This window comes from Leguminivora glycinivorella, chromosome 24 (genome assembly GCF_023078275.1).
Source record: "Leguminivora glycinivorella isolate SPB_JAAS2020 chromosome 24, LegGlyc_1.1, whole genome shotgun sequence".
NCBI lineage: Eukaryota > Metazoa > Arthropoda > Insecta > Lepidoptera > Tortricidae > Leguminivora > Leguminivora glycinivorella.
In genome coordinates, this window is record NC_062994.1 from 9,771,700 (window position 1) to 9,787,477 (window position 15,778).

Consider the following 15,778-nt stretch of genomic DNA (forward strand, 5'->3'; position numbering starts at 1 on the left):
TTATTAACGTTGACTGTACGTATAAAACCTATGTATTTTTTTTAATTACAACTTTGTGGAATATTTGTTTAGTAAAATCATATTTCAATACAATATACAGGATTTTTTTTCTGTACTTATAACGGAAAGACAACGAAAATATACAGATGATAGGATAATTAATTATACAAGATTCTACATCTTTGAGATCCTGCACTCCATGCACGAAATTGATAGCAATGGAATTTTTGATTCATAAAACCTTTTCAATGCTCATGAGTCTCATGACGACACGTGTGTGTCACGTACGCAATCCGCAACAAATAATTACAGAAGAAAATAACACTTCGTTGATGAGCAGTAAAAAGCTTTTGAATACAGTCAAGTGCAAAAATACGTATCAAAAAAATCGTCTCTTATTACGCTCTTATTACACCGGACTAAGATGCTATGGGACATATTTTTGAGTAAGGTGTGTACACACATATTTTTACACTTGACTGTACGTGTTGTCATAACAAGGAACCACAAATGTAAAGAATATCTTAATAGAAACACTATTAACTTAAATTATACATAATAATTACATTTCAAACAACTTATCACCAAACAATTCCTTTAGCATTACAGTGGAAACTCTTAAAAATACGAAAAAATACATTTACGGTAAATATTCGGGCAAAAATATAATCAATTACTTAACGAATTATTTATTTACATGTTGCTAATGAAATGGAAGATTTGAGTATTACAATTTATTGAGTAAAATAATTTCTATATTTTTTCACAAATTAAAAAAATTAAAAATTGTTTCAATAAAAAAAATAGATCTGAAATATATATAAAAATGGTTTATTTTACATCACATTTTATTAAAGAATTTTCTATTTGGTGAGGACAGTATACCATTTTATTTCTATTAAAGAAATGACTATAATTTCTAATTTTATTTTTGAAAACTTAGTTTTATTACATTTATTTGTGTGATGAGCACAACTATTGGATTTGTTATAAACCTGAGTATAATTAACTCTATAATATTTATTTTATTTATTTATTTTTTTTAAAGTGACGAGTTACGCAAAACATTTGTTTCCTAATATTTTTAAATAGTCATTTCGTCCTATTTCTATACTTTTATTGTAACTTTTTCAATTATTCTAAGTTACTCAAAACTCATTTTATTATCTTTTTTTTCTGTTTTTATGATACATACATACGATCACGCCTGTATCCCATAAAGGGGTAGGCAGAGCACATGAAACTACTTAAGCTTCAGTGCCACTCTTGGCATATAGCGGACGGTGTTTTTATGATAAGCAATAAGTAGTAAATTAATTTCGGACATTATGAGTAACAGGACACAATATCAAATGTAAGATAAGTCCCTAGTCTATAGTGGCAGATTCTACGACCTATACCTAGTTTGGTCAACATTATCTACGAAGTATTCTCAATTCAATAGGCAGTGTCAATTCACTTTTAAGGTTTTTTTCAACAAGCCTTAATTCTCTAAGCTAAGTTCTTATTGTTTGTTAGTGTTTTTATTATTGACAAATTCAAGTAAGACCATAATCGCCATCAATAAAGTCATAGTGTGTAAGTTGCTGAAAAATATCTACACACGCAGCGAACCCTTTGACAGGCCAGTATTTGCTTGTATTTGTATACGAACAATCTCGTCATAGCGCCCAAATATGTAGGAACAAAGTCGTTCGTTTTCAGGAAATCGAAATATTTGGCGACTGCACTTGAGCATTCACATTTCTCCAAAATATCTTGGCACAGTTTATTTGGTTCGAATTATTCTTCGAAATATCATGTAAAAAAATTGGATTATTATGTAGTAAAAACGGCAAATTAATAATTTAAATAAGTTACATGATGTAACAGAGACATTTCAACACTTTAGTAGGTTCTGAAGACAGAAATACGGCTATTAAGATTAGAGAACCTATTAAGTCAGTACAGTGAAAATATTACTAATACTTAATTATCAACTTTTTAGATCACTTTTTACAATTCACTACACAACTACAACTACAGAATTAACACGGTGTATTTATTCTTATTCAATTTATAAAATAATAAAAGTTCTGACTACAGCCTGGAAAAAAATAGAAATTAAAAAGTGGCAACATAGTTGTGTCATACCTTTCAAATCAATATAGGTACATATGTGAGGAAACGGGTCAATTTTTGATTTCCACTCTTTTCTGCCTGACTATGTGACTATATTTATGTAAAGTACCAGAATTATTGAATAGAGAATAATATACACCACACTATATTTAAACTACTGAAGACATTATATACCACAGTTTGGCAAGCTCGCTCCGTCCTAGGTTTAAAAACGATGAAATTCATAAAGTTTACCAATAATTAAAAAAAATACCGATCAAATAAATCTGTCTGGCATCATAATTATGTGTTTATACTTCATTGTGTAAAGTAGCTTCAAATCAACTCAACTGAAAACAAAAATAATTGTGATACAACATTTGTGTCGTACAAAAATAAACTTTCTGAATTTCACCATTAACAATTATTGGCAGTCCTTAGTATTTCTAAATTCAAATTGAATTTAAATAATGAAATAAAAACACACTTGTCTCTCAACGCGTGTTATTGGCACTGAGCATTTTAAGTCAAGTATTTTTTTATAAAAAGTATTTTCGTTTTCTAAAATTCAGTTTTAAGATTCAATAATTCAAATTCGAATTTACTTGGAAAAATCATTCCAATTTTACAATTGTGTCGCTTAACTTCAAAACTTGGGAAAAACCATTCTGCTATAAGGTTGATTATCTTTCAGATCATATTACTTTTTTATATATTCAACCTTAAAGCAGAACGGATTTACCCAGATTTGAAGTTAAGTAACACAATTAATACAATCGAAAGAAAATAAATGACATTCGTCATTCATTGATGTACGTACTTTCAATCCACTTCTGACAACCAATTTTAACACATTCACTGCCAGATCAGGAATGGCGCACTACGTCAGAAACCGGAAGTTATCTATAACCGCTTGTATGGTTAGAACCCGCCCAGCGGGTTGTTGCCCGAGCAAAGTTCACGACCTACTAGACGGGTTCTTGCTTGCATTAATCAGTGACCTGTTTTTCCGAGCCACTCTGCCAGCCGGAATCCATAGTATTAGTATCACTATAGCAATGTCTATGATGATGTACTTTTATCTCATCTTTCTCCTCTCTCACACTTTCGTATTGAGAATCAGGACCGAGACATGCTGTTTCAGATTCGTTAGAATATACTTGACTCTCTTCATTCAATTGTTTTTCTGTAGGCAGATTTGGCGGTGGAGGCACGAAGAATTCAGCCTTATTAGATTCTGAACTCAACTGTCTAGGATGATTCGATTTTGGACTGAATCTTGGCAGTCTTACTTGACGTACTTTCTCTTCATCTCTAGAATCGTTCAAGCGATCTCTAGAATCGTTACGACCGCTCATTCTAGTGTCGTTCAATCTTTCGCTCAATCTAGAATCTCGCTCCATTCTATCGCTTATCACGCGCTCGCTCAACCTAGTCTCATTAAGCCTATCGCTGATTCTAGAATCGTTTAAGCGCTCGCTTAGTCGCGTCTCGTTCATTCTATCGCTGATCCTAGAATCCATCACTCCGCTTATCCTAGAATCATTGGCACTTCTAGAATCAGTGATTCTGGACTCATTCATCCTCTCACTTATCCTAGAATCATTCACGCTTCTAGAATCATTGATTCTAGACTCATTAATTCTCTCGCTTGTCCTAGAATCATTGGCACTTCTAGCATCATTAATTCTGGACTCGTTCATTCTATCGCTCATTCTAGAATCGTTGATTCCGCTGATCCTAGAATCATTCATTCTTTCGCTCACTCTAGATTCGTTCATCATTCTCATAGAATTGTTAAGCTGTTCTATCTGTTGTTCTGTTAGTCTCACAGAATTATTTTCTCTCGGTTTGACGTGTTTTTCTTGGCGCGGTCGCCGTTTTGAGCCGACCTGCGGTTGGGGGCGCTGCTGTCGCGTTAGGGTAAAGGAGCCTGTGTCGGACTCGGATGTGGATTCAGGGTGGTTTTCGATGGTACCGACGAGCGCTGAGACGTTTGGGTTCATGCAGCAATCCGCCTGAAAAAACAATGCACACTGTATTCTTTCCCTAGTTTTCTTGATTGCCTAATGTATTGGAATAAAAATTTCTATAGAGTACCTTTTATATGACATTTTATCTGTCATATCATGCGGACGCTGTTAAAATTATCGGTGTCCTTATGTTACACCGTGTATACAGAAAAATGTGTATTGTCCTTACCTTTACAGAAACGTTGCAGCAGCTAGACACATCAGCAAAATAGACTTCCGATTCGGCATTCTGGTTCACGCGATGACAATCTTGCATAGAAGACCTGTTGGTAAATTATTTATTTTAAAAATAAATTACCAATCATAGAAATCTTATATACTTCGTTATGTAAGTACCCATGTAACAATCAACACATGTGAAAACGAAAATAGCTGTGACACTACATCTGTGTCATGAAAAAAATTCTGAACCACCATTAAGAATAATAAAATTGTCCATATTAGAGCCATATTACTGTACTACTACTGTATTACTTTACGTGTACTTAACACAGCAAAAGGGTATGTACAAGTTTCTAATGGGGTGGCAGCGCGCATGTGACACTGTTTGAGTTGCAGGCGTCCATAGGTTACGGTGACCGCTTTACATCAGGCGGGCCGTATGCTTGTTTGCCACCGACGTAGTATAAAAAAAAATATTGTCCCACTACTGGGCAAAGGCCTCCCTCAAGTCCCTCAAGTATATATCCATACTAATATTACAAATCCATGGGAAAGTGTGTGTGTCTGTTTGTCCGTCTTTCACGGCAAAGCAGAACGACGAATTGACGTGATTTTTTTAAGTGAAGATAATTGAAGGGATGGAGAGTGACGTAGGCTACTTTTTGTCTCTTTCTAACCCCCTACTTCCCTAAAATGGGGGGGTGGAAGTTTTTATGGAGCATTCCGCAATTTTCGAATATAACGCGAGTAAAGCCGCGAGTATATATGCCCATATAGGGTCGTTTTCGACCCACTGCAGAAAACACGCTACTACTCATTAAAGTAAGTAGGAGAGGAGAATGAGGTTGTTACTAGGGTTGCAAAAAACGTTTTTTTTTCTGGCTTGAAAAAAAACATGAACAAAAACCGTGAAAAAAACAGTTTTTGTTTTTTTTCTGGAGTATGTTTTTTTTTTCTAAAGTACGAAATCTCAAAATTTGCAAAGTAGTTAATACTTTTTTACGGTTTTTTAGACTTAAATGTTAACTATTAAACGAATTTAATCAAATAACTATAATTTCTGATCTTTAGTTGGTAGTTGTCACTATTTACTGTTGGCAACACCACCGCCTCTCCACGCTACACGCAACATCGGGGAATCCCCAATAAACGTTTGTATACTGAATGTTAATTGAATTAAAATGTACGTTATTGTTATTGAAACACGTTACAACTCACGAAAACGCGTTATTGTCGTATTATTTGTTCATCTGAAAAAACATATTTAGAAAAAAAAACCACTGTGCTCGGTTTTTTTATGTTTTTTTCATAATTCTGAAAAAAAAATATTTGGTTTTTTTTTCTATTTACAACCCTAGTTGTCACCTCAAAAATAGGGAAAAAATATGTGTTAGGCACATATGGGATAAGCTATTTGAAAAATAAATGAATAAACAGTCTTACCGAATCGGGGAATGCTTGTCATTTTGGAAGCCTAAGTTTTCTTTGCCTTGTTTCGGGTTCGGAGGGCACGAGTCAGTACTTTGATCTGAAACTGCAAAAACAGTATTTAAGTCAAAGTGTGAGGTCAGTGTCCTATTTTACCGCAGTGAAAATTGTCGCCCTTTTTGTACTGTAATATTATTCTATGCAATAAAGATAATTATACACCGTGTTTTTTTTGTTTTCTGTTAAATTCAACACGTCGTTAGGTTCATTATTAGGAAACATCCTGTATATCACTTTTAGTTAAATTCACAAAAAAAAATTTTTCATCGTTTTCATTACATAATAAATAAATTTATTAGTGTGAGAGACCCTTAAGAATGACATTTAAATTAGTGTCAAGTGATTGACGGCACAAGTCAAAACAAATAACATTAGGGATTGGTAAAGGCTGTCACACACGTGTTCAGTAATTATCTTAATTTTTTAATAACTCGATAAACTTAAAAGTTAAGACGCTTGTTTCTTAGAGAAATTAAATGTATTTGATCTAAAGAACCTTCCCTTAAAGTTAACGGAACTGAATAAGAACAGGGTGTATAAATAAAGATTGATCATACCTTTGCTTGCGCTCTTTTGGTGTAAGCACTCGACTGTAACATTGTCGTCCATTCGACAGTCTCTGTGCAGATTGGTCAGGTTACCGGCACTCATTCCTGTAAACATATCAAAGTTTATACGACTAGGGAACAATAGTTATTTGTTATACAAGGGGGCAAAGTTGTATTTTAACGCCGAGTGTGGAATTGAAAAACAAGCAAGTGAAAGGATTCTATAGTTGAACCACGAGCGAAGCGAGTGGTTCGAGAATAGAATCCTGAACTTGCGAGTTTTTTAACACACGAGAAGTAAAATACATTTGCACCCGAGTGTAACACAAAACTTTTCCCCTCACTATAGCGAGGAAACTACAACGCAAAAAATGCGATTATCACTGCTTCCAGTAGTTCCAAAGGTCATCATCTTTATTACTAGATTCACCTACTTTTATCAATTTTAAAGCAGTTAATTTGACTTTATTCAAGGTCAAATTACTTTACCCACTAGTGGATAAAATGCGTTTTTAACTTTTTACCCGCTGGTATTAAAGGACAAAACACGTGTTTCCAAGCTAGTGAGGGGAAAATCAAATTATGTTGTTGAATATTTTTTGATTTCTTCTTTTTTCAAGTAGTCACACGTACTACTATATATAAATTATAAATTGAAACTCTTATAGATTATAAAATCTCTAGATTATAAAATAAAATTCACCTAAAGTCCTCTGACACGGATACGGCACCAAATGCCCCCTCAGCGTGTTAAACCTCCCTTCAGTCATCTCCTGAAGCCTCCCCAACTCCTCAGGCTGATACATCATCCTCATATCCTGGCCTAACATATCCGAGTTCCGAATATCCGGGTTCCGTAACTCCAGGTTTATCCGCTCCTGCGTTCTGATCAGTTCCGGATTGATCCGGGCGATTTCCTGGGCCCTGATGAGTTCAGGGTTGATTCTGGTCAGTTCTGGGTTTATGCGGATCAATTCTGGATTGATTCTTGCGAGTTCTGGGTTCATTCTTGCGAGTTCCTGTAAGGATTAAAGCAGTTTATTTATAAAAAATTGATTAGCAATAAATGTCTACATGTTTAAGATATGTCTATGAATGTGTAATCCATACTAATATTATAAATGGGAAAGTGTGAGTGTCTGTTTGTTTGTCCGTCTTTCACAGCAAAACGGAGCGACGAATTGACGTGATTTTTTAAGTGGAGATACTTGAAGGGATGGAGAGTGACATAGGCTACTTTTTGTGTCGTTCTAACGCGAGCGAAGCCGCGGGCAAAAGCTAGTACGCTATAAACGTCAAATAGAGAGCCATCCCACCCTTTGACTGGCGAAAATTTAAATCCTTCTTAATTTGTAATAAGGTATATTTTTATTGTCATATAAAACAATCAAAGTAAAAATATACCTATACAAAAGACACTGAACATAACCTACTTACAAAATAAAACTTAAAATAATGAACTAAAACTACCTAAAAATAAAACTTAACGTAATAAACTAAAACTACCTAAAAATAAAACTTAAAATAATAAACCTTGCCCGCGTGGCAAGGACATTCCCGCGCTGTATTGCGATTGCAATCCTTTGCGCGAGAAAACTGCCCGCGCGAGGGTCCCCCGTTGACTCTCTCAACCGCCTGCCCAGCTCTCTGCAGAGCCCGCGCGCACCGCCGCCCCACGGACCGAGTGTAATAAGGTATATTCTGAGTCAAAGAACAAAAGTACAAGTGTCTAAAAGTGAAGGTTGAACGCCGAGCTACATGTAAGAGTTCTGGCACGAATTCCGGCAAGTTTCATTATTCGTCTATATGGATGTGATATAGTAATATGTTATCCTGGGATTCGGTCGGTTGCTGAACTCGTACCGGTCAGTCAGCATAAGAATTCCGGCAGGTGTGGGGCGTAGCGTGCTCGTGGTTAACATACGGTTATACTGGGGTCCGGTCGCTGGCTGATAGCGGCCCGGTCGGTCAGCATATAGGAGTTCCGGCAGGAATGGGGCATGGCGTGCTAGTGGGTAGAGTTCCAATGGACATCTAAATAGTGGTGGTATAACGTACGGTTATCCTGGGGTTCGTACGCTGACTGATGTCGTTACGGTCAGTCATGGGGCATGGCGTGCTCGTGTGTCGAGTTCCGGTGGACAACTATAAATGGTAGTATAAGTTATCCTGGGGCGTTCCCTATCGCTTCGGTGGGTCAACATAAATAAAGGAGTTCCGGCAGAATTAACGGGGGTTCCGGTGAAAGTTCCGGTAAGGTTAGTATAACGTACTGTTATCCTGGGGTCCGGTCGCTGGCTGATATCGGCCCGGTCGGTCAGCATATAGGAGTTCCGGCAGGTGTGGGGCATGGCGTGCTCGTGGGTCGAGTTCCGGTGGACGTCGATGTGGTGGTGGTGAAGCAGTGTGGCTGCGGCTGGGTCTTGGTGGAGATGGTGGCTGTAAAATATATCACGTTTTAAACCAGTTTTTAACCCCCGACGCAAAAGCGACGCTGCCGTGTGTCTGTCTGTTTGTCTGTCTGTCTGTGTGTGTGTCTGTTTGTGGCATCGTAGAACGGATGAACCGATTTAGATTTAGTGTTTTTTTGTCTGTAAGCTGAGTTAGTCGGGAGTGTTCTTAGCCATGTTTCATGAAAATCGGTCTACTATGTCGCGGTCGGGGTTTTTTCAACATTTTAATTTTGTGGTTAGGTTATTAACAGACAGAAAGGCCTGCTGGATAGGTATTTTATACCCGTTTTTTTAAAACTCAAGGTTAAGAGCATGAATAGATGAGTTCCGGGTTAATATACTGTCGAAAGAGTAATTTTCCTTTAGTATAAAAAATATTTTTTTATTTAGGTATTTAAACTTTATTCCACAAATAAAACCGGCCAAGAGCGTGTCGGGCCACGCTCAGTGTAGGGTTCCGTAGTTTTCCGTATTTTTCTCAAAAACTACTGAAGTTCAAAACAATTTTCCTAGAAAGTCTTTATAAAGTTCTACTTTTGTGATTTTTTTCATATTTTTTAAACATATGGTTCAAAAGTTAGAGGGGGGGGCACACTTTTTTTTCCTTTAGGAGCGATTATTTCCGAAAATATGAATATTATCAAAAAACGATTTTAGTAAATCCTTATTCCTTTTTAAATACCTATCCAACAATATATCACATGTTAGGATTGCACTCCCCACTTTACGTGTAGGGGGGGTACCCTAATAAAACATTTTTTCCACATTTTATTTTTGCACTTTGTCGGCCTGATTGATATACATATTGGTACCAAATTTCAGCTTTCTAGTGCTAACGGTCACTGAGATTATCCGCGGACGGACGGACGGACAGACAGACATGGCGAAACTATAAGGGTTCCTAGTTGACTACGGAACCCTAAAAAGTATACAAATGGCGGACTTAATGCCCAATGGCATTGTCTGCCAGTTAATCATTGGGCCAAACAGAGACATGTAAAATATGGTTTTAAAGACTTTAAAAACTTTTGCTTTTGAATTCAAAACACTCACCGGCTGCCGCTTCTTCCTTGAGGGCTGTATGGCGGGGGCGGGCCCCACACTCCGGTTTGAGCGTCGAAACTACCACTGGCTTCCCCAAATCCTTCAACCTGCAAATTAAACCGAATATGATATGTCTATTGACGTTATTCAAATAGATAAGACACGGTTCACACAGGCATATAGAATGTTAAGAAATTAGTGATATCATTCTTAAACTTTTTTATTTTTGTTTTTATTTTTATTTTTGTTTTTATTTTAATATTTTTTCTTCTTTTTCTTTTGTAATGTAAATTGTCTAAAGGATAGGATACCCCTAAATATATTATGTAGAAATTCCTGTAGAACGGTCACCACGACACAGGCCTCGCCTAGTGTGGGACCACAGATATAGTGGTAAAATTTTATGTCATTTTTTCTAATAAACATTTTTTTTTGTTTTTTTACTTGACCTAAAACCATCTGAGTTTCGGAAGACAGGAAATCGCCAGAAAGCCGAATCTCAGAAGCAGTTCTGTCACAATTTAACTTTTTGGCAAAGGGTTCTCGTGACTCCTAAGGATTAGCTGATATTTTTGACTCTGTTAACTGATAACCCCAGCTGACTCTAGGCTGAATAATTTTGAAAGATCCAGGAGCTTAGAAAACTAAGTTGGTTTCTCTAAAAGGTCTGCAACTTGACCGTGAAACGTCCTTGAAGATTTGTCTGGGAATCTGATTTCGTTCAACTAATCTTAAAGACCTAAAACGGCTAGAACACCTTAAATGGGTGTTGGGCATCTTACTAACCTGATATTGTCCTTGATAACCCTGCTGCATTTGTGCTGGATAATTCTGGAAAGTCCCAGAGCTCTGGAATTTAGCTTCATTTCGCTGGAAAGTCTGGAAGTTGGCTTGGAACCGTTCCTCGAAGCCTTGTGGGTAAGATTTATCTGGATGCTAAACAAGCCTTTTGGACTTCCTATAAGACACCTGTAACTCCTGGAAACTTAATTTTGCCATAAATAATGTTGTACTGACCTGGTATTGTCCTTGATAACCCTGCTGCATATGTGCTGGGTAGTTCTGGAAGGTTCCAGAGCTCTAGGATCCGGCTTGACTTCGCTGGAAAGTCTGGAAGTTGGCTGGGAACCGTTCTTCGAAGCCTTGAGGGTAAGATTTATCTGGATGCTAAACATGCCTTTTGGACTTCCTATAAGACATCTGCAACTCCTGGAAGCTCAATTTTGCCATAAGTAATGTTGTACTGACCTGGTATTGTCCTTGATAACCCTGCTGCATATGTGCTGGGTAGTTCTGGAAGGTTCCAGAGCTCTGGAATCCAGCTTGATTCCGCTGGAAAGTCTGGAAGTTGGCTGGGAACCGTTCTTCGAAGCCTTGAGGTAAGGTTTATCTGGATGCTAAACAAGCCTTTTGGACTTCCTATAAGACACCTGTAAATCCTGGAAGCTTAATTTTGCCATAAATAATGTTGTACTGATCTGGTATTGTCCTTGATAACCCTGCTGCATTTGTGCTGGGTAGTTCTGGAAAGTCCCAGAGCTCTGGAATCCAGCTTGATTCCGCTGGAAGGTCTGGAAGTTCGCTGGGAACCGTTCTTGGAAGCCTTGTGGGTAAGGTTTATCTGGATGCTAAACAAGCCTTTTTAGACTTCCTATAAGACACCTGTAACTCCTGGAAGCTCAATTTTGCCATAAATAATGTTGTACTGACCTGGTATTGTCCTTGATAACCTTGCTGCATTTGTGCTGGGTAGTTCTGGAAGGTCCCAGAGCTCTGAAATCCAGCTTGATTCCGTTGGAAGGTCTGGAAGTTGGCTGGGAACCGTTCTTCGAAGCCTTGAGGGTTAGTGGGTGTTTCAGTCTCACAAAAACCGTAGGCGCTGTCTCCAGATTGAGGGACTCCCATCCGGCAGCGAGAGCTGGTGGTGAAATGACATTTATAATTACATAACGTAAAATACCCAAATGAACGGTGATGCCATTATGGACAAAAAAACTAAAATCCTTAAAAATAAGTATCTAAAATTAGTTTCTAAAAACTGACGGCAATGTACCATAAACTAGTCATAGAGCTGCTTAATTTTGAAGTTTCATTTAATTCGCTATAATCATTTAAAGCGCTATCGGGCCTTCGCATTTGAAATGTCAAATACAGAGGCCCGATAGCACTTGAAACGTACTTGAGACTCCATTGAGTATACTTACTTCTGGCTGTTGCTCCTGGGCCATGGGAACCAGCTCCAGGCGGAAGTCTTCCTTACAGTGCCAGGGTTTGGTGAGTACAGGTTTCCAATGCGACCTGTAACATTCATTACAATTTGAAAATTAATAGATATACAAATTTTTTTCGGAGTAGAAAAGTCTTTGACCGATACAACTAGGGAACAAATCAAATTATTTTATTTAATATTTTTGATTTGTTCTTTTTTCAAGTAGTCACACTACAAGCTATATGTATATAAATTGAAATAGATATCACACACGAAAGAAAAAAAAACGGCGTGTGGTCTAGTGGTAAAGACGTTAGCCGCGTAACGTAAGCTGAAGACCCGGGTTCGATTCCCGGCTCGGCCACCATTCTTCTTTCATGTATGATATCTATTTCAATTTATAATTTATATCTAGTAATGTGACTCTTTGAACGATGATGAAAAGATTGCGGCACATACATACATTTTATAATATGACATATATAAGGAAGAATCTTACCAGGAGCCCAGAACCTGTGCTGCAGACTGATGTCCCAGGCGGGCTGCGTGGGGTGGCACTGAGCGCAACAGCTGCAACTTGGCTGCAATAAAATATAAGAACTTTGTTAGTCTGTGGCATCGTCACAGATTAGATTTTTAACCTGTATAGTATGCTTTTGGAACTGGCTATTTTATGAGTGCGAATACTTGGACAGCCGCAGGCTGTGATTAAGGATATTAGAAGGGGCCATAGGTACTTAGGTAGGTTTCTTCCACGTTCCCTCAATGGTGAGGATCGCGACCACAAGTAGCGTGTCTCCACTGAATACGGTCAGAAGCCATGTGAAATGCACTGCGACCACGTAATAAGGTCTGCAAGATAGGTACACTTACTTCGAACACTTACCTGCCGATCTTAGGAATGAGCCATGTGACGAAGCATTTAAGCGCAAATTGAGAAACCTTTTGTTAGATAACCCTCTGTACTCTGTAAATGAGTACATGGAATTGAATTTGTGATATTGTGATTATTGTGCTTTGTGTATTTCTCTTTGTAAATGACGGTCCTTATTGGGAGAAACTATTCATTTTATTATTTTCAATTCATAATGTAATTTTTAACGATCATGATGAGAAGATAAACATAACTTTGGCATGTAACAAATTTATTAGCAGGGGGAAATTAGCTAAAATTACGGCATAATTAATGGAAGGTTTTTTAAATTGAAATATGTACGTTATAGACCGAAGTTATTTTTCATCAACCCTCCCCACTCCTCCCTCCTCTGCGTCACCCCTCTACCCTCCCTTAAAGTGCCGAAAATGCGGTTTTTCTCGATTTCTGACAAAACTGTTGAAGATACAGAAAAAGCGCGTAGGAACGAAGTAATCCTTAATAAATTTACTACAACTCATTCATTAACACTTTGGTTCTAGCACTTATAGTTTACGCGTGATCCGTCACGAAAGTTGGTCCTTTGCTGCAATCTTCTTTAGTGAATGTTAAGTTTTCGCCCAAAATGCATACGAAATCGTCGAAATTTGTTTGATATAACTAAAATATTGTAACTCATGACTAAAATAAAATTAAGGGGGAAAAATCACTACCATGGGTGGAATTTCCAATATGTCTTGGAATTCCAGTAACTATTTAAGACGTAATATTTTCACGATAGTAGTCGCTAGGAGTACCATTGATCTATATAGTGTATCTATGACTGGGGATGAGCTTTTGGTAGCTGTTGGTAGAGCCCTGGAGTATCAATCCAGTGGCCGTGAGTTCAAGTCCCACCCATGGTAGTGATTTTTCCCCTGAAATTCATTTTCAGTTTATAATATTTTAGTAATATCAAACAGATTTCGTAAGCAATTTGGGAGAAAACTTAACATTCACTAAAGAAAATTGCAGTAAAGGACCAACTTTCGTGATGGATCACGCGAAACCTATAAGTGCTAGAACCAAAGTGTCAATGAACGATTTGTAGTAAATTTATCAAGGATTACTTTTTTCCTACACGCTTTTTCTGTATCTACAACGGTTTTGTCAGAAATCGCGAAAAACCGCATTTTCGGCTATTTAAGGGGGGGAAGAGGGGTGACGCAGAGGGGGGAGGGATGGGGAGGGTTGATGAAAAATAACTTCGGCCTGTAATGTACATATCCCAATCAAAAAAAATCTTCCATTAATTATGCCAACATTTTCATACATAACTTTCCAGAAGCAACGGACTATATAGTGTAATTTTTATCATGAAATAAAGAAATCTAATCTAATTTAATCTATTAACAAGAAATTTTAGAGGATCTGGCTATTCTTATAACTTGGTTACCTGGAGGGCCGTACCCTGTAGTTGAGGATACTAGAAATGTATTACCTACAAATAGAATTTATAAATTTAAAAGTGGAAAATGTCTGCCTTGGGTGAGACTTGAACTCACGGCCTCTTACGGTAGATGTCGCTACGGGTCCCATTGACCTTAGTAGTGGAAAATTTCGCTGGCTTGGTTGAAGTCTTGGTGGCTCAGTTGGCAGAGCGCTGGAGTATCGATCCAGAGGCCGTGAGTTCAAGTCTCACCCAAGGCAGACATTTTCCACTTTTAAACTTATTCTAAGCCTAACGGCATCGATTGCAGACGTTTCTGCTAATCAGAAGTTAAAATTTAGCATGGTTAGCGCATCGTAACTGGTGAATTTCCAATATGACTTGGAACTCCGGTTGCCGTTTAAGAAGTTTAACACTCTTACGGTAGATGTCGCTACGGGTCCCATTGACCTTAGTAGTGGAAAATTTCGCTGGCTTGGTTGAAGTCTTGGTGTCTCAGTTGGCAGAGCGCTGGAGTATCGATCCAGCGGCCGTGAGTTCAAGTCTCACCCAAGGCAGACATTTTCCACTTTTAAATTTATTCTAAGCCTAACGGCATCGATTGCAGACGTTTCTGCTAATCAGAAGTTAGAATTTATAAACACGAAAATATTGATGAACTGGTTATTCTTCGGGTTCGGTTACCTGAACAGCCCTAAACTGCGGCTGGTGTGGCTGTAGGCTAGGTGGACAACACAGATAGAATATTTTGATACGTACCTTTTCTGAACTGCCCATTCTTAAGTTTCATTCACCTGAACGGCCCTAGACTAGGTTCATGATACTGATAGGACATAGATGGAATTTTTTAACGCGCGGACTTTTCTGAACTGGCTATTCTTAAGTTTCGTTTACCTAAACGGCTCTAGGCTGTGGTTCATAAGTTTCTTAACACTGGGAGGACATAGTTGGAATTTTTTAACGCATGGATTTTTCTGAACTGGCTATTCTTAAGTTTTGTTTACCTGAACAGCTCTAGGCTGTGGCTGTTGTCCTGTAGGTGGTCTATATAAGGAGCGGCAACGAAGCTCAAGTTGTTCCCAATACATCTTCTTACGTTCATGTCTGTGGACAATAAAAAGTAAAATCAGACTAAATATTTTAATACTTATAAGGGACGGCACGTGTACTAATAAAGTTGCAGGTGTTCGTTGGCTACGGTGACAGCTTACCATCGCCTCGTATGCTTGGGTGCCATTAATTTTGTAGCAAAATGCCGAGGTACTGCACTGCAGTAGGAAAAGAAGGTAACATAATGATTGTTTAGACAAGAAGGATTGCAATATGTAAGGCTTATATTTAACTTTCGGAAACTAGCGACTTATAAAATAAATATTCTGATTTTTCATTTTATTTCGTTTCTTTGTATTATTATTTTGGCACTTTTAAAAACTTTCTG

General features: G+C 37.7%; 1 protein-coding gene and 1 non-coding gene across 2 annotated transcripts in view; one reads left to right on the forward strand and one right to left on the reverse strand.

The window, feature by feature from the left end:
* Positions 1-2,610: 2,610 nt before the first annotated feature.
* LOC125238671 overlaps positions 2,611-15,778 on the reverse strand; it is a 72,935-nt gene continuing 59,767 nt past the window's right edge. The window contains exons 9-19 of the mRNA XM_048146062.1: positions 15,345-15,444; positions 12,537-12,618; positions 12,033-12,126; positions 11,539-11,746; positions 9,838-9,935; positions 8,605-8,770; positions 7,035-7,350; positions 6,341-6,436; positions 5,739-5,829; positions 4,303-4,396; positions 2,611-4,118 (exon numbers count right to left, since the gene is read on the reverse strand). Coding sequence (XP_048002019.1) covers positions 3,090-4,118; positions 4,303-4,396; positions 5,739-5,829; positions 6,341-6,436; positions 7,035-7,350; positions 8,605-8,770; positions 9,838-9,935; positions 11,539-11,746; positions 12,033-12,126; positions 12,537-12,618; positions 15,345-15,444 — 2,374 coding nt within the window. The 3' untranslated portion in view covers positions 2,611-3,089. The remainder of the gene's footprint in view (positions 4,119-4,302; positions 4,397-5,738; positions 5,830-6,340; positions 6,437-7,034; positions 7,351-8,604; positions 8,771-9,837; positions 9,936-11,538; positions 11,747-12,032; positions 12,127-12,536; positions 12,619-15,344; positions 15,445-15,778) is intronic.
* Positions 14,528-14,600, forward strand: Trnad-auc. Its single transcript has one exon. It is a non-coding gene; the product is annotated as a tRNA-Asp (tRNA).